The 21,609-nt window shown below is 43.4% G+C and overlaps 1 protein-coding gene across 1 annotated transcript; it reads right to left on the bottom strand.

Annotated features, from left to right (window-relative positions):
• Positions 1–246: 246 nt before the first annotated feature.
• Positions 247–5,520, bottom strand: LOC127307604 (protein MONOCULM 1). Its single transcript, XM_051338334.2, has 2 exons — positions 3,720–5,520; positions 247–705 (listed from the first exon to the last, which is right to left on the bottom strand). Exon 1 carries the CDS (start codon positions 5,235–5,237, stop codon positions 4,056–4,058), a length of 1,182 nt encoding a protein of 393 aa, XP_051194294.1. The 5' UTR covers positions 5,238–5,520; the 3' UTR covers positions 247–705; positions 3,720–4,055.
• Positions 5,521–21,609: the final 16,089 nt, after the last annotated feature.

Below are 21,609 nucleotides of genomic sequence, written 5' to 3' on the forward strand. Positions count from 1 at the left end.
GCTTCCTATATGCGCTACTATTTAATCCATATGCAGATCATATGTGATAAGTTTTAATAGTCCATCAGTTGCGTTTCTTTCGTTATTTAAACTCATAAAAATTCCTTAAAGAGGCACGTAATTCGTCGCACAGAAATTTGACAACCTCAAATCCTATGGCCCAAAGGGCATTTGTAGATTTTTTTTCCTGAGGTCAAGAATCCTCCAGAATACCTGTGCATATAATCCTTGAACCCAAAGGGCCTATTTAAAGAAAAACATGTGCACCCTTTGTTCACTAATATAAGATATTTTATATGTTTAAAAGTTGACAAGATATGAACCAAAATGAGTGAACCTACACACAAAAGTAGACTAGATACAAACTAAAGTGAGTGAATCTATAAAAGACCTCAAACGTCTTATAAAAGGAAACGAGGGGAGTAATAAATGTTCCCTTCGAACAAATTGGGATATTAGTTCCAACCTGATAAGATCATTCCCATGATACCAACAAGAACCAATTTAAATTCCAGTTCCTCTTAATTAGCATAGTTTGTTTGACGACATCATAGGCTGCTTGACCATCCTATGCATAGACAGTCCACAGAGCTCCATGAATTTTGAGTTCCCGTATTGGCCTTGCATGATCTGATCATGTGATGCATGGTTAGCTTCTTGTCAGCACGAATGGCTCGGAAACTCAACATGATTTTGTACCTCTGCCTGCAAAATTAATGTTTACCAAGTCATTATTTGTAATATCTACACTGCCAAGATTAACTAACAACTTCACCATACTTAACTGTGGCTATCAATATACAAGTTCATTAGGTGATAAAGTATATTATTTCTGTCATGAAAAATAATTTGCCTCAAAGCCCTGGTTATATAGTTTTGTATTACAATACTGATAGGGAAACCTCTAAAATCATATTCATAGGATAGGCAATGGCTGAAAATGCATATTGGACTATATGCCCATTGTCAAAACATTACTTATTTATAAAAGTAGAAATACATACTACACATTTCCAAGTAATATGATAAATGAATGAACTTATAATTTCTACTTGGAATACTGTGATTTCACTACATAATAGTACAACTATCCTGGGAGATTCCTGTGAAAACTCCCATGTCTCAAATGCATAACTTTGGAGAAAAAATGTGACAGGATAGTCAAACGTGGAAATGAAAGCTCTGCTAAATCCAACGAACATGATGGTTTCTAATGAAGTGTGCACTAATATAATTTCTTTGTCACATAACTAAAAATACATATGCATATAGAATTATTAGTGAAAGAGGGGAGTAGAATACTATGCACAGACGGTAGAAGAGAAACATCCATGTGATGTTTGCTTATGTGATTCAAGATAAAAAATGCCCAGGCTGAAATGATGTCAGTACTCGGTAGTACAGTGGACTGGCGCATCAGGCTAATGGATTAGATTGTCTCATTGGACAAAATCAACAGATACAAAGAAACCATGACATTCACGTAGTAATCAGTTATGGTTATGTTAGAAAGCTAAGCTGCTGATGTTCTAAAAGCAGCTAAAAGTGACCCTGACGGAAGGCTACAATCAACTATAATTCTGTTATGCGCTTCTTTTTTCGGGTATCAGTATATAATTTGACCGTGATAGCGATATATGCGTACATATGAAACGTCTCTAAATGATGATGACTTATCAGCATGAGTCATGCTACGAATTCAAAGGCCAAAATAATGACCAAAAATCGAATCTCTGAATTTATAAAATTACTAAGGTGCAGAACCATTTCATTGCGTTCCACTTCGTGACCTCAACCAAACACAACCTTAGATTTGTCGGCAAGGACTACACATAATCCAGGTTAGACAACAGTCTAAATAACTACCATAACCACAAAAATAAATTTGCCACTAGCATGCATGAATCTACAAAACCATTGAAAGAAATCATGGTTATTAGGGCTTTCTTTAGTCTGCTAGGACAACAACAATAGTATTTTTGTTATAAAAGGAGTTTCTATTAATCTTGGACAAGTGCAATATCTTTTAGAAATGTTTTTTTATTGATTCCAATTATATGTTCTATTTCTCAATAGGAGTATCTATTAAATTATTGAAAGAACAAATTCTTCCTTTTCACATAATGCAAAAGGACAGGGTGAAACTATAAATAGTCAAACAAAAGAACTTTCTGAATATAAAAAATACAATGATGCAAGAAAAATGGAAGACAATGGGCGAAGGAATCAAGTAATCCTAACTCCATGAGTGCATGACATGGCTCTCTGGAGGAACAAATTAAGAAGGCATGCATGCTTAGATCCCAATGCAATGCAAGGCAATCAAGAGAGAGAGAGGGAGAGAACACACGGGTCCACATATCCCAAAGGAAAATGATCCATGTTCACATATCTAGGGAGGCAACTCAACAGAGAGGTTTAAGGATTGGTTTTTTGCCACCTAAAAGGGGTGTCTAGTGTTGAGAAATCCCATGATTCTGTTTCGAGGGGACAGGGGTCCAGGAAATAGGAATGTCATGAGTTGATGCATGGGGATCATGCATGCTGCCATCCTCCCATATGCTATCCCATGGGACATCATACCAGCATTCCTGGGTTTTAGACCACTGAACTAGGGCTACAAACCATTCTCCTTGGGCAGAATCTAGGAGACTAAATTATTTGCGCTTATCTTTGAGGAATTGAGGTAAATTTCACAAAACTATGCATATAATGGTAAATTAATTCCTAAAAAAGTAAGGTAAACTATCAGTAAGCTGCACCTTGGTTTTCATTAAAAGGGATCAACTTCTCTGGCGGGTTTTATCAGAAAAACCCATTCGCTAAATTCACTCTTTGTTTTTCTTATTGGAAAAACAGTACACACATTAGAGAAAAACTAGCTAGCCTTTCGTAAGGAGTATATATATACATATTGGGAGCTTCATGTATTAATACTATAATTAACTAATGGTGTACTTATGCACCGGCCTTTCGTAACACACAAGAGTCTGAAGATCATTACCTATAATAATTAAAATAAAAAAGGGAAGGCTACCCAAATGGGATTAGTTTATGGCTAGTGGCGGCCAGAAAGCATGATTAGTTATAATACAGACAATGAAACAACCAGATCAAACACCAAGGGGAGCAAGTGAAATGCAGGGATAAATTAAAAAATGAACTCAATCCACAAGATCCTCCTCATTACATGTTGTTGAACAGATCGATTCTGTGTGTAGCTCGGCCTAATTTTTTTGCAAGACAAGGCCATGCATGCATATCCTTTTGGTCATTAACTAGCATAACAATGGTGAGAGATTAATGTAGATATGCATCAAATTAAAATGTTATCTCTGGTCCAAAGTGTATGATGCCCTAAAGAGTTTGAAGACGAACTAACACATCTTTGGTCACTATTTAATTAATAAAAAACAAGTTTCCCCTCAAAAAAAAAGTTTGCTAGATTAGAATCGTGTCATTAGATTTTCATAAAAGGTAGTTTCACAGTATTTTTAAGAATTATTTACTTACAGCTTCGTACAAAAAACAGTAGCCAGATTTGCACATTGGAGAAATCCAAAACAATTTTTAAGTTGTGGCAATCTATAGCAACTCCCCCACTATTAATTTTAGAGGGGAAGTTGAAGAAAGTAGAAGTAAAGAAAGAGAGTTGAAGATGTAATCATGTAAAGCAAAGAAGAAATAATCAAGTATAGTAGTGGTGGTAGAAGGTTTACCAAGTTGAATGCCAAAGATCTTCTCCAAGATCTTCCAATGGCGATTGACGCCTTGTCATGCAACGTATCCGTGGAGCACACACAGCCTTCTCCTCTTCAATTCATCTTCGCCTTCCTCGATCTTCACTTCTCTCGATCATCATAGCTCCAGTAGGTCGTTTCTTCCATGCATGCATGCACATCCCCATTCTTCATTCCCTCTCTGAAACCTCAGCAAAACCGATCTTCTTGCTCATCAGGGTTGTTGCGGCAATGCGATGGAGTAGCTATCTTGGGAGCAAGAAGCAATCAATGAAGCACCCATGGTGGAACAGCACGGATGGGTCACTTGCATTGCTAGTGCCACGACGAGACGGACATGAGCGTCCGCGTCTGCCAGCCAAGAAAGCACGCGCCGCGGGCCTCCTCCGCCGCATACCCCTCCGACGGGTAGTGCAGCCGTAGCAGCAGCCGCGCCTGTGCGGCCGCAAACGTGCTCGCCGGCTGCGGCGAGAGCCCCGCGGCGTGAGCGGCCGCCGCCCACTCCTCGAAGCCGCGGGGCCGGCCGCCGCCGCCGCCGGGCCCGGCCACCACCGCGTCGATCTCTGTGCCGAGGATCTCCTGCTCCACAGACAGCCGTTCCGCGCAGCCCGGCGGCACCGTGGCCTCCAGCGCGTCGAACACCGCCGAGTAGAAGTCCATTGCCGCGGCCACTCGCCGCGGCAGGTCGTCGTCGTCATCTCCTCCGCCTGCGCTTCCTTCCCTCTCAGCGACGGTCACCACGGCGGGGTTCATCGAACGGACCCACCTCAAGAACGCGGCGAGCTCGCCGTCCCGTGAGAGCCGGTGGAGGAACGTCACGCAGTTGACGGCCAGCGTCTCGTCCGGGTGCAGCTCAAGGCCAGTGGCCGGGTCGGCTGCGAGCTGGCCCGTGCAAGGCAGGAGCAGCGGGTGGAAGCGGAATGGGAGGTTGAGGGAGCTGGCGAAGGCGCGGAGGCGGTCGCCGGTGCGAAGAAGCACGTCGCGGTCGGGCCCGGCGCCGGTGATCCTGACCTCGGGCGGGCCGAGGTTAGCATCGGCGCGGTCGCAGATGGCCTGCAGGAGCGGCGGCCACTGCACGCCGTGCGAGGCGTCGAGGTCCACGATGTGCAAGCGCCGGGCGCCGGCGGCGGCCTCCAAGATCGCCTGGTTGGCCGTCAGGTGCGCGAACCGCAGGAACGGCGCGATCTTGTTGTACGCCAGGTACGCCGTGGACGAGGCCGGCCCCCCGCCCACGCCCACGACCGCTGGCGCGCCGCCGCCGTGTCCCTCGTCGGCCCGTAGAGCGAGCGCTCTGGCGAAGTGGTGCGCGAGGCGGTCGGCCGCGTCGCCCCGGGGGTCGGTACTGGAGAGCACGGCGCCCGCTATGCGCCGTGCCCCCTCGAGGTCCCCTCGATGCAGCAGGTCGGCGCACGTGAGGACGAGCACCCTCGGTGAGGCGGCCACCGGTGCGCGCGGCAGCGAGACGGCGTCGTCGTCAGGCTCGGGCGGTTCGAGCATGGCGTCAGAAGCATCAGGCGGTGGGCGCAGCGCATGGCTCGGGCCGCTTAATAGCGCGGAAGCGGAGGTGGCCGCGGCATCTTGTGAGCTTGCTGGTGCTGCCGCAGCTGCTCGGGTGACAGAGGGACATGATCGATCATCTGCCACACGCACACACACTACAGGCGTTCCCTTCCACTAGTAGACTATGCAATAGGGCAGCTCTCTAGAGAGAGGTCTGAGGTGCCTTTCTCTCTCTAGGATCTAGTAGGAGGAGAGAGGGGAGGAAAGGTGGCATCGTGATTTTCCCGGCAAGGTGTGCAACTTTGCATTTTGTTGTCTTTTATCCCGTGGACTTTGGTGGGGGGAATGGTCAAGATGTTCTTCTCTCTCTTTTCGCGTGTGTGTTTGGGAGATATTATAGGTTAGGGGATCTTAATTTTTAATCTCCAGATTAAACAAATTGTACTAGCTAGCAGGTGTAGTTTAGGCTTTTTGGACAGTGGAACGGGAAAAGGCAAACGAATATGATAGAATTACACGTACAAAATAGAGGAATAAAATCATTGTGCTAGAGTAGTGGTCGTTCGGTTGGGTACCTCGCCGATCAACCATATGAACTATATTGGTGTACTTTTAAAACAGTATAGTTTGTAAGCTTCTTCTTGATTTTTCTTATGTACAACTGTCGGATATAAAGGTCATGGACACTTTTTGGGGAGCTTGCAAATCCGAAGACGTCAAAATTCATTGTTATTTGCCATGAATTATTAAGGTGAATAGCTTTTATCATCCCATTAACCACCCCTCTTGGTTCTTTTTGACAAATATATTTGCTAATGATTACAATTGTCGGGTTACATGAGCCTGCTTAAGAGCCTCTTTGATTTGCAGAGATTTAGTGACATGTCCTTTGAATCACATATTGTTAGAAAACTACAAGAACTTGGTTAAAAAAATTGTCATACCCATATGAAAAAAATCTGGTAAGTACTTTCTATGGAGGGTTTTTTAGGAAAATATTTTATGGATTCCAACCATGTAAATTAAACAACCATAATGGGGAGAATTCCTAATGATCTCCTCCAAATATCCTACTCCATCCGTCCTAAAAAGGATGTTGCGGGTTTATCTAAATATAGGTGTATCTAGATGCGATTTAGTGTATAGATACATCCAAATATAGACAAATATGCAACATCTTTTTTTAGGACAAAGGAAGTATAATAATTCTTTGAATCTTGCAGTTGCTGATGAACAATACTTACTAGAATGATTGATGTGAGTGGTTTGTCCTAGTTCTTGACCTAGTGATGGTGATATTTGGCATGAATTCCTAAGTAAGTACATAATGGTTTGTTCTATTTCTTGACATAGCCTCAAGCCCACATACATCATCTTAGAGTTGCTGATGAACAACCTCTTGTCACGATTTTTTTTTATGCATGTCAAGGAATTGATCAAAATCGGCAGACACCTGATGGGGCTTGGCAACGAGGCTTTGGTAGTCATAGGGTTCATCAAACACTACACCAACATCTCGCTCACGCTCCACGAGCATGTTGTGCATAATAACAAAAGCATTCATGACCTCCCACATCTGATATAGCGATCATGTATGGGCAAGGTACTCGATAATAGCACAATAATCTTGGAGCACACCAAATGCTCGCACCACATCCTTCCTACAACTCTTTTGTTGTGAAGGGAAGTAAGATTTATTCGACCATTTTGGATAGATGCCATCAGCTAGGTAGTATACCTTGATGTATTGGTGACCATTAATCCAATAGTTGCACTCTGGAATTTGGCCTTTAACAAGTCCCATAAACTTTGGAGAGGTTGTAGCACGTTGATGCCATTATCAGATCTTGTCATGCCAAAAAAAAGTGCTAGGTCCATAGGTCATAATCTACCACAAATTCAAGTATGACACTTCATGCTCCAATATGACCTTTATACAACCCTTGTCAAGTGAAAGAACAATCCTTTCATTCACAATGCATGACATTGATGCCTCAAAGCATCCTGGAAATTCCTCTCGTTGCTCCAACTTCCATGAGCCAATTGTGTTTGTTGCATTTGGTGCACTCAAATAGGTCAGTCCAAACACCTTCATCATTGTTGCACAAAACTTGTACATGGCTTCAATGCATGTGTACTTAGTCATGCGAAGGTAGTCATCTTGTATATATGTAGCAAATACACATCTAAGACACCTCATAGAAGCAGTGCATTTGTGAATATGAGAAGCCAATATGTCTGGTGGAATATGTCTTCAGTTGGAAGTAGTTATCATACCCCATGACACCACACACAAGACGCATGAACACATCCATCTTCCTCCTAGGCTCCGCCGAAATTGAACCGCATCATGTCTTGGGTTGTCAAAAGATAGTCATTGAATAGCATCACATGAACCATAGCCATTTGACCATTTTTGTTGGTACTCAACCCACACTTTGAACCTCCGTGTCGGGTAGGGGCATTCATCTCCGCTTGCAAATCTACAAGACAAGCTAGGATCCTCTGATGCTCCGCTTCATCGGCATAGCTAATCAGTTTATGAAACATTCCATCAAATTTTACCTAGACACAAATTAAAAATAAAATACCTACCGGGCAAATGGCCGAACACCTTGCGTGCGGGTGGAGCGAGGTGGTCTTGGCTACATGTTGACGAGTTGTGTCTGGCGAGATGATGAGTGGCGGTGGTGCGCGAACGGCTTTCCAGTTAAAGACTGAGCTATTTCGCACTTTTCTAACTGACTCAATTGATAACCATCGAGGGTTCTCTCCCAAAGCGCTTACTTGTAGCAGCCCAAGGTAGGATCGAGAGGAGAAGAATAGGACTCTTGCTAGCAGACTTTGAACTGCTTGAATCAGGAGCTGTAATCCGCAGCTTTAGAGATAGGGGCGGCAGTTCTTTTCCTTGGGCAGTACCTCCTAACAAGATTGATATGTTTGCCACTCAATCTTTTACACCGATGTTTCATACTCTCTCGACCAAGAATGACAAGATTCCTGCGATTCAAAGAGTGACCTCCTAGGTGAAACAGATTGGAGAAGTTCTCGCTGTCTATCATACCAGTTGCCTTGCTTATCTTGGCTTCTCTAAAGACAAAGACTCGCATCATAAGTTTGCCTGCTTTCAAATCCCGCGAAAGTACTACTCCCGTTATAGTAGTAGGTTGGTAAGAGAGTTGCGACTGACAATAAGGGTGACGCTCAAATGGTACCCACAACATTGGTACGCGCTACATGTGGTTTCAACGTACGGAACCATCGTGCGTGGCAAGGTGAGTCGCAAACGACGGTGGGAGCTGCGAAGGGTCGGCATGTGTGTTTGGATGCAAATGGCTAGATCGTTGGCATGTCGGCTCTCGCACGCTCCCGAAGCTCGCTCCACTCCAAAAGCTAGCACTGCGGCTCGGACACGCAGCGTGCCGCCCCGCTCGACCTATAGCAAGCTACCGCCCACCTTCTCTCCCTTGCGAGCACCCAGTGCACTGATACGTCTCAAACGTCTCTATAATTTTTGATGCTCCATGCTTGTTTTTGTATTTCAGAAAAATTGTACATAAAATATTCTCGGAATTGGACGAAACAAAAGTCGAAGTAAATATTTTACCGAAACGAAAACGAAGTACAGAGGGGGGTCGAAGAGGCGCCACAGGGCGGCCAAACCACCCCATGGCGCGGTCTAGGCCTGGTCCGCGCGAACGGGGGGGGGGGGTGTCTGAGCCCACCAGGCACCCCACCGACTTAAATCCTCCGCCTATTTATACATCTTCTCGGGAAAACCCTGGATACCCGAGCCTCCATCCACGAAAAGTTCCGTCGTGGCTGCCATCGCAGAACACATCTCGGGGGTTCTGAAGCTCTTCCCAGCACCCTGCCGAAGATGGAAATCATCGCCGGAGGCATCTACATTGCCATGCCCGCCTCCGAAGTGATGCATGAATAGTTCATCCATGTACTATGGGTCCATAGCAGTAGCTAGATGGTTGTCTTCTCCACTTTGTGCTTCATGTATAGATCTTGTGAGCTGCCCTACATGATCAAGATCATCTTTATGGAATCCTACATGTTGTGTTCACTACAAGAAAAGTTCTGATAGGCAACGTCCCAAAATCGTCCGCTAAGGGGTATTTTTCGTCGCCTATGGGCCTAACCCGACGATATGGGTTCTGTTGTCGAAACTGCGTCAGGCAAAGTCCTACCACGTTTTTTTCGGTCCGTCGCGCTTGGGCGCCCTTCCGCTACGGAAAATCGGACCGTTGCAGAAGTCTTTCCGGGAGCCCGTTGACTGCTGACGTCATGCAAACTGACACGTGGCAGACGCCGTTAACTGGCAGTTAACGGCGTTAACCGGCTAAACCCCGTGGTAGATGGTAGGCCCACACGAGGCCTACCACGTCTTAAGCGGGCCGGCCCATTAAGTTTGCGGGCCGGGCCAGCTGACTTAGTTTGACCGGTCAACTATATAGCTGGGCTGGTCCATTAGTTACGTGGGCCGGGCCTAACCTCTCAGGTTGACTGGTCAAAACTTTAATGGGCCGGCCCACTAAGCATGTGGGCCGGCCCACTAAGCATGTGGGCCGGGCCGATGCACTCGTTTGACCGGTCAACAGGCAAAAGGGCCGGCCCACAAGACATGTGGGACCCACTTTCCTGTTATCGGGCCGGCCCATTTACAAAGTGGGGTCCACCTTAAAGCAAGTGGGCCGGCCCAAGAAGTTATTGGGCCGGCCCAATTAGCATGTGGATCCCACTTTCCTGCTACCGGGCCGGCCCATTTAGTACGTGGGGTCCACAATAGATCAAATGGGCTAGCCCAACAAGCCAGTGGGCCGGGCCAAAAACACAGGTGGGTCCCACTTTCCTGTTAATGGGCCAGCCCATTTAGTATGTGGGGTCCACCATATAGCAAGTGGGCCAGCCCAAGAAGATAGTGGGCCGGGCCAAAAACACAGGTGGGTCCCACTTTCCTTTCAAAGGGCCAGCCCATTTAGTATGTGGGGTCCACCATATAGCAAGTGGGCCGGCCCAACAAGAAAGTGGGTCGGGCCAAAAAAACGTTGGTGGGTCCCACTTTCCTGCTAAAGGGCCGGCCCATTTAGTACGTGGGGTCCACCGTATAGCAAGTGGGCTGGCCCAACAAGATAGTGGGCCTGGCCAAAAACACAGGTGGGTCCCACTTTCCTGTTAAAGGGCTGGCCCATTTAGTATGTGGGGACCACCATATAGCAAGTGGGCCGGGCCAAAAACGCAGGTGGGACCCACTAACCTGTTAACGGGCCGGCCCATTTAGTGTGTGGGGTCCACCACAAAAGCTTTTGGGCTGGCCCAACAAGTTAGTGGGTCGGCCCAATTAGTATGTGGGGTCCACGGTAAATCAGGTGGGCTGGCCCGACGAGTTAGCGGGCCGGCCCAATAAGCTTGTGGGACCCACTTTTCTTTTACTGGGCCGGCCTAGCAGTGGGTGGGGTCCACCTTAAAGCAAGTGGGCTGGCCCAATAAGTAAGTGGGCCAGCCCGTTTAGTTGGTGTTTATATGCCGGCATAATAGGCGCTTTAGGATTTTGCGGGCCGGCCCATATGTGATTTCGCTTAATTGGGCCGTTTAAGGGATGGGAATTTGTGATTTAGATACTGAGAATATTTAAGCAGCACATGATTTCTGTCGGATAGCCTCACTTACCACAAGCACCATAGAAAAAATGCGCGAAAGAACTATAAAAACTAACTAAATATTGCATCAGCTGCAAGGCTTTGAAAAAATATTACAGAACCCAGAGAAATTGAATGGTAATTAAACCTAGCAATACAATGAAGCGATCCAGCAATCTTTTAAGTTGTCCATGCAGCACCTATATCTGAAACAAAGACATTACAAGTTAAGACAGCAACAATGGAAAGGCAAAGACACTACAATATTGTTTGCCAAAGAATTTGGAACTCATCATTTCGTCGTTATAACAAGATCATTGTAATGTGGACAATAAGCAAACAAAGAGTGCATGTCGCATACCAATAGCCAATATAACAGAGCATGTTAGAATGAAACAGCAGACTTACTACTGTCGAGTCCCATGCAAACCAACATGTTCAGGGAGTACAAGATTGGCATGAACAACATAGTAGCAGGCTATAAATTTTGTAACAACGACTGAGCAAGATGAAGTTATGATGGCTACATCTACAAAGCAGGGAATGTAAACCAAAAATAGAAGTTACGATGGCAAAAGCTAAAGAGGAGGGAATGTGAACCAACATGTGCCAAGTGCAATTACTTCATTTTGGCCGTGAACTAAATAATACTCCTGAACTTATAGTGAAGGGGATGCAAATCAAGATGTTTCGGGATATAAACTTGTAATGAGCAACACATAGAGGATAGTTAATGCTGGAGCTTAGGATGGACCAGATACAGAATATAGTGGGATCACCTGTGAACTTTTATAAGAGGGAATGCAAACCAATATGTTCAGCATTCCATATGTGAGCGTCATGCCAAGTCAGAGAAACAAGTCAATAATGCAGCTTTTGAAGAACAAGATGGCACGCAAAATTATTATCTAGTAGTATGACAAGTTTATTTGTACTACAGGCTAGATAGCAGAGTGATAGCATGCCAAACTAAGTCCTTACTTTGTTAGCTTACAATGAACTAGATACAAAACAATGGCATCACCTGTAGTACAGGGAATGCAAGCCAACATGTTCATGGAGTAAAAAATTGGCACAAACAACATAGTAGCAGGCCATAATTTTTGTAACAACGACTGAGCAAGATAAAGTTATGATGGCTAGATCTACAGAGCAGGGAATGTAAACCAAATATAGAAGTTATGATTCCAAAAGTTGTAGAGCAGGGAATGCGAACCAACATGTGCAATTACTTAAAATTGGCCATGAACTAAATAATAGCAGGATGTTACTATAATAGCTAGGAATAAAACAGATAGGAGTTATAGTGGCATCACTCATAAACTTGTAGATAAGGGAAACAAATCAATTTGTTTCGGGATATAAAGTTGTAATGAGCAACACATATAGGATAGTTAATGCTACAGCTTAGGATGGACCAGAAACGGAATATAGTGGGATCACCTGTGAACTTGTAGAAGAGGGAATGCACACCAATATGTTCACCATTCTATATGTGAGCGCCATGCCAATTAAGAGAAACAAGTTAATATTGCAGCTTTTGAAGAATCAGATGGCAGACAAAATTATGATGGAAGTAGCTGCTGTGATGAGTTCAAATAAATTTGTACTGCAGGATGGCAGAGCGATAGCTTGCAGGAACTAATAGTAGGCAGTTACTTTGTTAGCTTACGACAAAGTAGATAGAAATAACAATGGCATCACCTGTAGTACAGGGAATGCAAACCAACATGTTTAGGGAGAACAAGATTGGCATGAACTAAATAGTAGCAGCCTATAATTTTTGTAACAACGACTGAGCAAGATAGAAGTTATGATGGCTACATCTACATAGCAGGGAATGCAAACCAAAATGTTCAATCGCTTAAAGGTAGCAATGAACTAGAAAATAGCAAGGTGTTACGGTCATATCTAGGAATGAACTAAAAGAGCTTCAGACAAGCAAGCATCTGAACCCAGAACATGGTGCTAAAACAAGGGACTTACATTAGGAGAAGCACTCTGTGGGAGTCACAGCAGATCTTCCTGGGGTTGATAGATCCGGTGGTGAAGTACGCTACATGTGCTACTTGGGGTTGGAGAGACGGCCATTACAATTCTTGGTTACTCATCTCATCTGCAAAAAACGTAACGGCGCGTCGTTAGCACAAACAGGTTCCCCCAAGATTAAACAAGAACTTGCATGCAAGCAATAGAAAAGCGACAGTAGAAGAGTTTAGATCATGCACGGCGCCGGTGAAGCAGATCCGGTTCATGCACAGCGGTGTCGGTGAGCAAGATCCGATGCGGTGGACGATGGATCCGGCGAAGCGGCACCGGTGGGGTGGACGATACCGCAGCTGAAGCGACTGCGGTAGACTGCTGGATGAGCATATGGTTTGGAGGTTGGGCGGGGATGATCCGGTCTGGTTGATGACGGCGTCGATGAAGCGGCTCCGGCAGGCAGCCGGATGACGAGGATCGCGAGGCCTCGGGTAGGCCAGGGAAGTCCGGCGGGATGTTCCGGTGCGGTGGTCGTGGAGGTGGGAGAGAGAGGGACTTGGGAAGTTCCGGTGGGTGTGCTCTCAGAGGAGAGAGAGACTGAGGGAAATGAATTTTTTTCGGTTAGTTTTCAGGGCTAGGGAGGTGGTGATCGAAAAAAATGACGGGTAGACCCCCCACCAACCGACTTATACATGGACATTGTTGTCATCTTTACGAGGGTGGAATGGGAAGTTAGAAGCGTGTGAAATATTTGTATTTTTCGGGCGGGAAGTTTTGCCGCTGGAATGAGATTTCGAATTTGGCTACAGTCCAAGTAATACAAAAATATGAGACCGTACTAGTACGGCCAAGTGTCACATCAAGTCATCATTACGTTGAAAATCGGTTACCACGATCATAATCATGATGTATCTTGAAAATCAATTTTGAAAAGCCCTTCCGAAATATTTCGGGATTTGTAGGAGATTTTGCAGCTTGACTGAGAATTGATTTTGAATAAGGCTATGGTCTAAGTAATTTTTTTTTCTTCCAAAAGGGGATATAACCCCAGCCTCTGCATCGTGGTGATGCACACGGCCTTTATTAGTAATCCAGTCGCAACAAAAGTATGTTGTACAGATGGTCTAAGTAATATACTCGTGATTGTAATATAGAGATGACAAGTCAGGTAAGCACAGTGCTTAAGCAGTGCAAAACGTAGAAGAAAATTCAGGAACTGTAACAAATATTGTACGTATTTACTGTAGCAATCACTGTATATTTTTACTGTACAAAAAATAGTATAAATATTTAAAAAAGATAGTCATAATTTTGATTGTTACTAATTATTGTAAATGCATATGTCTTACATATATTATGGAAGTTAATTTAGATCAAATTAGACTTAATCATGTAGATGTGAAGGAAAATTAGAGAGGTGTAGCTTACCTGACTTGTCTGTTGCACGTTAGAGGATCTGCTTCCGGGGTAGACCATGCTACTTAGACTACTCATAGTGGGAGTAACTAAGGAGTATTAACATAGAGCTACATGCATTGCCAACCTACGCAGCACCGATACGGATACGTGTATCCGTATCGGACCGATACGGATACGTCTATCCGTATCGGACCGATACGGATACGTAAATACGACATTTTGAAAATGCGCGGATACGAGGATACGTTTTAATAGCTTTCTAAATTAGAAATAAATTTACACCAATACATTGATACAACGGCATTTGGTATTGCTCCACAACCCTTGATTTATCTAATATTGTAACATAAATAACTTCACAGTAGAAAGTTAGGATTTGTAGCTTGCTCCCGGCTTACTGGTTGCTGCCTGGCATCGGCTGCTTGCTGCAGCCGCCAGTCAAACTTCTTGGCTCCTGCGCTGAGACGGAAAAGTTGTCGGGTCTTCGCCAGCTAGGTCGCCACCTGCTATTGGGTGCAGATCTAGTAGTGCCACCACAAGAGGAAGGAGGCAGCTGTGTCGGGGTCTCGGGGGAGGGTGGGAATTGGCAAGGGAGGGTTAAAAAAGAGGTTAGGATTTTTCATCTGGGCTGGACCGTATCGGATCTGTGTCCAAACCGTATCGGAATAGGTATCTGAATTATTATCAATTATTTTTAATTCATTAATTTAGCGATACGTCAAAAACCGTAGGGATACGGTATCCGAGCCGTATCCGTATCGGATACCATATCCGACACGGACACGGCCTCTCTGCCCCGTATCCGTGCAGCGAAGTTGCCAACTAGGCAAATTGATGACATGACATGATATTAAATGAAGAAAGAGATGGTTGTGGTAAGTAGTAACTAGCTATGTTACCATAACACTTTTCAAGATAGAATGAGTCTACATGCTAACTAATACACTCATGCATGATAGTACTACATCTAAGTTACTATGCATAATGAAGGTAGTAACATAGAGTAGTGTCATATGCATGCGGAAATTCAATTTGGCTCCCGGGTGCATATGCTCCCTCTACCAAAAAAAATCATATTTTAAAATGTCAAAAAAAATTAGCAACAAAATTTACATGTACATATTCATAATATATATTCGTTCGTCAAGTTTCACGAATTGTGGTCTATGTAAAAAAGAGAAAACTTATCTTGTGAAAAGCATTATTTTTAGTACTGAGTTTTATCTTTTTACACACGTCACATGACTAGTCGATTTTTTATGAAACAACTTTGTAAGCGCGTAGCACGAGAAGATGTACATGTGAATTTTTTGTTTCAATTTTTTAAATTCAAAATATGTGTAAGATGCATTTCAAAATAGAGGGAGCATATGCACCCATGTTTCAAAACACCACTCCCGCATGCGCATGGCACTACTATATGTTAGGCCATGCACTATGTGACGCCGGTTCAATGAAAAAGTTGTGAGGTGTGGAAGCCGCTTCATTTTTCTTGCTATGTAGGTTCGGTTTATTTGTGGACCCAAACTGACAACATGCACTACCTTTTCTGTACTTTATTCATGCAATCACAGCAATCTCTCTCTCCTCTCTCTCTATGCAGCATGGGCCAGCCTAGCATGCATAGTAGTATGAATCGAACCAACAAATTGAGTCGCTTTTCTTTGTCGAGAGCTATTGAACCGATGCCCTGTTATGTGTTGAATCGGTTCATTGAGCTCCATGGTTCGCTTTTGCTTCACATAGTACATGGTCTTACTCCCCACTATGACCAGAAAGAAAGTCTTAGTAGCTCTGTTCAGCAATTTAAGGCCAGGGGTCCCATCAAGTCATCATCATAAAATCATTTACACCCAAGTTCTCCAAAGTCCAATTCAAAAACGCGTCTGATATATTTCAGATTCATTTTGCGGGGGGGGGGGGGGGGGGCCTCTTGATTGACATTTTGAACTTTGCTACAGTAGAAGCAATATAAGTACTAGAAAAAATTGTAGACCGGCGTAGTGCCTCTGTTCAAGAATCCAAGGCCTACGGTCACATTTAGTCATAATCACAACCAAAATCAGTTCCCATGTACTATCTCCTAAAAAACTTAAATTCAAAAACGCGTAGCGAATATTTTGGATTTTATTGGCGGGAGATTGTGATAGATATTTTCAATTTAGCTGACGCTAAAAAAATACTGTACTAGAAAATTTGGTAGCTTACTGTAGTACTACCTCCTTTCAGGGATACAAGGACAAGGACCCATCAACTAAATGTATGAAAATGGTCACCAATGGGCCAACTAATACTTATGCTTTTCCCATGCAGCGCAATATAAAAAAATACTACAAATCAGATTAAACCTTGATTAAATATTGGTGCATCCAATCCATTCAGTTTTCATTAAATCCACATCACCAAGGAAACAACCACCAGGTACATAACAAGTGCAGATAGAAGCACCAACAAAATAGTTCAGCATCACAAACTCTTTCACACAACCAAGGGACACCTTTGACTGTCAGTGTTCACTGTGGTATTTAGCATCCCCCACACTTTCTCAGGATGTTGCCCAGGTGGGCTTGACTTGTTTCTAATCCTGCAGTTATACGGTGGATGACTACTCTTTGTGCAGCCACTATTGCTCGTTCCTCTTTGAGTTGTTCCTCGAGAACATAAAAAGACAATGACTTGGACCTCACCTGCGCTTGGGCTTTGACTTGGACTTGGACCTCGACAAATTAGTTGTGAACCCAGCATTACGCAGGAATGTGTTGTTGGCTATACCATGACATTGTAGTACCTTGGAAAATGAATTCAGACATTCTTCCTGGGTTTTTTCTATACCATCTTTCTTTGGTTTTGCCAGCTCCACTTTCATGTCAGACTGAGGAATTTTCAGTTGTTACACATGTGTAAGAGAAGAGATTATAATGTGCATGATATTGCTGAGAAGTATATAAGTGAATTGTATTAGCCATTTCCACCAGTTCGGACATTTGGTTGTGTTGGCTAGTGCATGAAGCTTGACAGATATGACAAGATATTTCTGCATACAATAGAAAACCATAACTGACATTAGTAGAGAATACTTACAATAACACTATGTGCAAAATGTCCAGTCAAACCATTTCTGCTTGTCTGGCACACCTTGAATTGCTCAAGTAGACTCATCTCTCTATATGTACTCTCACAGTATTCTTGCCTTGCATTCTGATATTTTCGTAAGAGAAAATATAAATTAGTTTCACAACCACGTCGCATGCCGACATGCGACAATTGAAAGTTTTCAAAAAAAATATAAATAAAACAGAGACATCAATTTACGATGTATATTGTGCATCTATAAATTCTAAATGATTTACTAATTTAAATATAGCTGTACAGATAACATTCCTTACTAGTAGAGGTGTCCAATAAAGCTACGAGATCCTGTACGCTGATGTAAACGTACATTATTACGAGCACGCATGTTACTTCGAGCGATGAACTACAAATGAAGACTTGTGAGACACATGCTTAAAAAGGAATAAGTAATGTGATCTTGTCTCACTGTCTTCACAGAACATACCAAATTCTTTTGAGCAGACCAATACTCAACAAGATCACACCATTGATCATCAGTCATCTGTAGTATAGGAGAGGTTGTTGGAATGTCGCTAGGAGTCCTCCCAGCAAAGTATCTCATCTTTAGCCTATGGCGCTCCTGGCGCAACGCTGAAGAGAATATGCTCCTGATAACAGTGATTACATTCTTCATGTCATCATCAAACTCAAGGCATGTTTGTTTACAACAATGGGAACCATTCATGTGTTAGATAGCTAGCCAACAGCAAGCTAGAGGGCATGTGAACGAGCAACATGGTATTGTTTACGAAAATGACTTACATGTAACATGTGCAGTAAACCTTCAAAATGGGAAGGGGTGTTTACGTGTTGTTTCCATGATGGAAAGATAGGAATTTGAGTCCTGACAAAAACGCCTGTGATCGATGCTATATTAGATGATTCTTGTGGATCCAGTGGCCTTTTGATACCTGCTATAACTGATGTGATGGGAAATCTTGTTCCCATTCGGGCAATCTTAGTTTTAAGTGATTTCAAAATCGTTGGCCCCCTTCGTTTTCTTGGTCGTGGTCGAACTGCAAATTTAAGCATTACATCAAGCTATCAAGATATTTATGTAAAGGAGCATGTAAGGGAATATGTACCTAATTCGGCCCCACCATCATCTTTAAGGAAGAAGTTGTCTTTGGCAGGACCAAAGATCGGCGGACGATCGTGATTAGTTAGGTGTTGAGAACCTGTTGTTGAAACTGGGTCTGCTGTGAATTGTTCTTGGGTAACTGGATTGGCAACAGGTGGCTGGGGAACATGTGGTTTGGTATTTGCTCCGTCTACAGCTTTTGGACCAACCGATGTGGGGTTAGGTCGAAGCTTTTTATGCTGGTGTTTCGCATTATAATATTTTTTTTGCCTGGTCATCATTTTCAACTAGATTAGAGTTACTCTGAGTCTGAGACCTTGTTTTTACTCTGTTCACTGCATTTGTTTGTGATCTGACATGACCAGCTTGAACCCTTTTTATTTTTAGGTGGGCTGTCAGCCATTGAGCTTCCTGTTCAACTATGTTCTTCACCTTGTTGGTATTTGAAACGTCCTTACGTGAAGTCCCTGATGCCTGCCAGAGATAAACGGTACAATCAACAAAATCATATACATGGTTGATACGAATATGAAACATAAGAAAAGCAAGCCAAGACATGATGAAACATATGTTATTATTATGTGTTAACTGAGCAGATGATAATGCTATAACTTGGGCTGGGTTGGACGGATACATCACAGTTATTGAAGATGCAACAATAATGCCAATGAAAAGAGCGAGCAATCACCTTGGGGGGTGGAGTAGGGTGCTTGACAAGGGCATCCTCTTTACTCAGGTCTCCCTCAGACTCTTGTTCAGTAGGATCAAGTTCTGAATAAGAAAATTGATTGTTATCGATGGAGACAGGAGAGGGGTTTGATTGTTCACTGGTGATGCCTATATTTTCTCTCCGGCCCTCTTTGTACTCTAGTACAGTATCTTTAGCATGCATTAGAAAAAAATGCTAACGAGATTTATCATGGAACTTTGAGTAGAGCAGTAGAAGGGCAAATTAGTAGTAGCAAGTAGATGATAGCTCAAAAAGGAATAAAGCGTAGATCGAAAATAAATGATTTCCCTGTGCATGCCAATTGGTAAGCAGATGGCACACATTTATTTACAAGATTTATAAACATGCAGTTTAATAATGTCGACTAATCACTCTGTAGGCTTGACTTCTACTACAGTCATACCAGATAGCACCAAACAGATTGTAGGAAAAGTAAACTTGGAACCCCTAAAACAGATCGCACCAAACTGATGTTCGGAAATGAAATGCATAACGGAAGCGGCTACACACCAACCTTCGCATGGGGAGTGGACGGGTTTACGCTTTGGTTTCGCGCGGTGGACCGGTTGGGCGCGGGGTCTACCCATTTCACCGTGCGGTAGACCAGGGATTCGGGAAGCAGATCCGACGCAGCGGCGGAGGTGGACGGCGTCCCTGAGCAGGATCCGGCGTGGTGGGCGTCGGCTACGGTGGAGCACAAATGGTGCGGTGTGCGCCTTCGTCGGGGGAGCGGCTCCGGCTTGCTTGACAACTTCTTCTCGGACACTACAGCGGTTGGTCAGGAGGCTGTGGTGGCGAGCGGTGGTGCACTGCCGTTGTCGGGCGAGATGCTCCGATTCGGTGGGTGATGCGTGAGAGACGTGGGATTCGGCGCCTGTGCCGGTGGTATGTTTTAATGGCTGGGGTGAGATTGGCCTTGGCCCGAATAAGAGAAGAGCCGCTGGGGATGATTTTGATGAAAGGATAAGATGGGAAATTCGAACATTTGAAAATTGGAGGCGGCAACCCGAGCTATTTTCGCAGGTGTTTTGGGGCTTCGACGAAAAAGGTTTGGTGGATGCGCGAAAAAAATGGACGCGGTCCAACCCCATCAAGGTCTCATTTGTAAGCATGGGCGGTACGGCAGCCATCCTACCTTGATTTTTAGTGAATATCCATTCATATATATGTGTTTTTCTGAACATTTGAGTGCTTAAAACGGAATTCATATGAAAAAGTTGCGCCTATTTTAGTGAACACTGCGTGGAGCCGATTTCGAAAAGAAAACATGGACTAGGTACCAAAAAACATATATAGACTCGTTCTCCTCATTAAAAAGGTTGATGTATCATGGATCTTAGTATATGTAAAATAACCTTGAGCTATTCATTATCATACACGGAGAATTGAAGACTTCAGATATTTCTTTATATTTGAAAGAAACGCCATGTTTCATCCAACAACATTTATCATCTCATTGAGTTGGCGTTGATTTTATATGCGGTGATGAAAACAACTGAGGCTCCTTTGATTTATAGGATTTAGATCCCACGGGAATTATTCTACACTATTGGTTATATTCATAGGGAACATATCCTATATGAATCTTGTACTGTACTACAAATCCTATATGAACAAAACATTAGGTCATCCCTCATGGAAAAATCCCTTTGGTACAATCAAAGAAACTCATATTCCCATAGGATTCAAATAGACAAGATGTACATATGTTTTTCCTATCCTATGAATTAAAGGACTCCTGAAATGGCTCGACAACAAAAGATCATAAATTCCGAGTTGTGCATCGAGCAAAAGATATTGAAAATTCTTGATCGATCGAATTACAAAATGATTTTCAAAATAACTAAAGTTTTACCATTGATCACATAATTGGTAGGTATATAGGCTCTACTTATAATAAAATATGTTTTTGTTTATTGGGATTGCGTTAGAATTACATGCACCACAATGTCTCGGGACTATTTCGGTTTTTACTTTTTACCTCTTCTTTTATAGTTCGCCCTATCTAAGATTATTTCCGACATTCACCAATGTTTGCAAGGAATGGCATGCAGTCGTTTCCCACCCTGTTTCCGAAAAAATGAAGAAAAAAAAGTGAACTTGTGGCTATAAAATGATAAAGTTTAATTTTGATAAGTTTTTTTAAAAAAAACTAGCTTCAAAATATGGCCTACCATTTTATATAAACAACCATGGGTCTTAACGAAAATGCCCAAGGTAAAATGTGCATTACCATTTTGGGGAAAGGTGAAATAAGATTTCTTTTTTTGTGGGAAACAAATTGTTGTTATTTTTTTGCCTTTTCTGAATAGCTAAAAAGGTGTCATCTTTTTTCCATACATTCCATAATGTCATAGAACATAAGCATCCGGTGTCCAGATATAGCAACAATTCAGT

Source organism: Lolium perenne, chromosome 6 (genome assembly GCF_019359855.2).
Source record: "Lolium perenne isolate Kyuss_39 chromosome 6, Kyuss_2.0, whole genome shotgun sequence".
In the NCBI taxonomy this organism is placed as follows: Eukaryota; Viridiplantae; Streptophyta; class Magnoliopsida; order Poales; family Poaceae; genus Lolium; species Lolium perenne.

Excerpts from the sequence above, each read along its gene's own strand:
- LOC127307604 (XM_051338334.2), bottom strand. The coding sequence starts at position 5,237 with ATGCTCGAACCGCCCGAGCCTGACGACGACGCCGTCTCGCTGCCGCGC.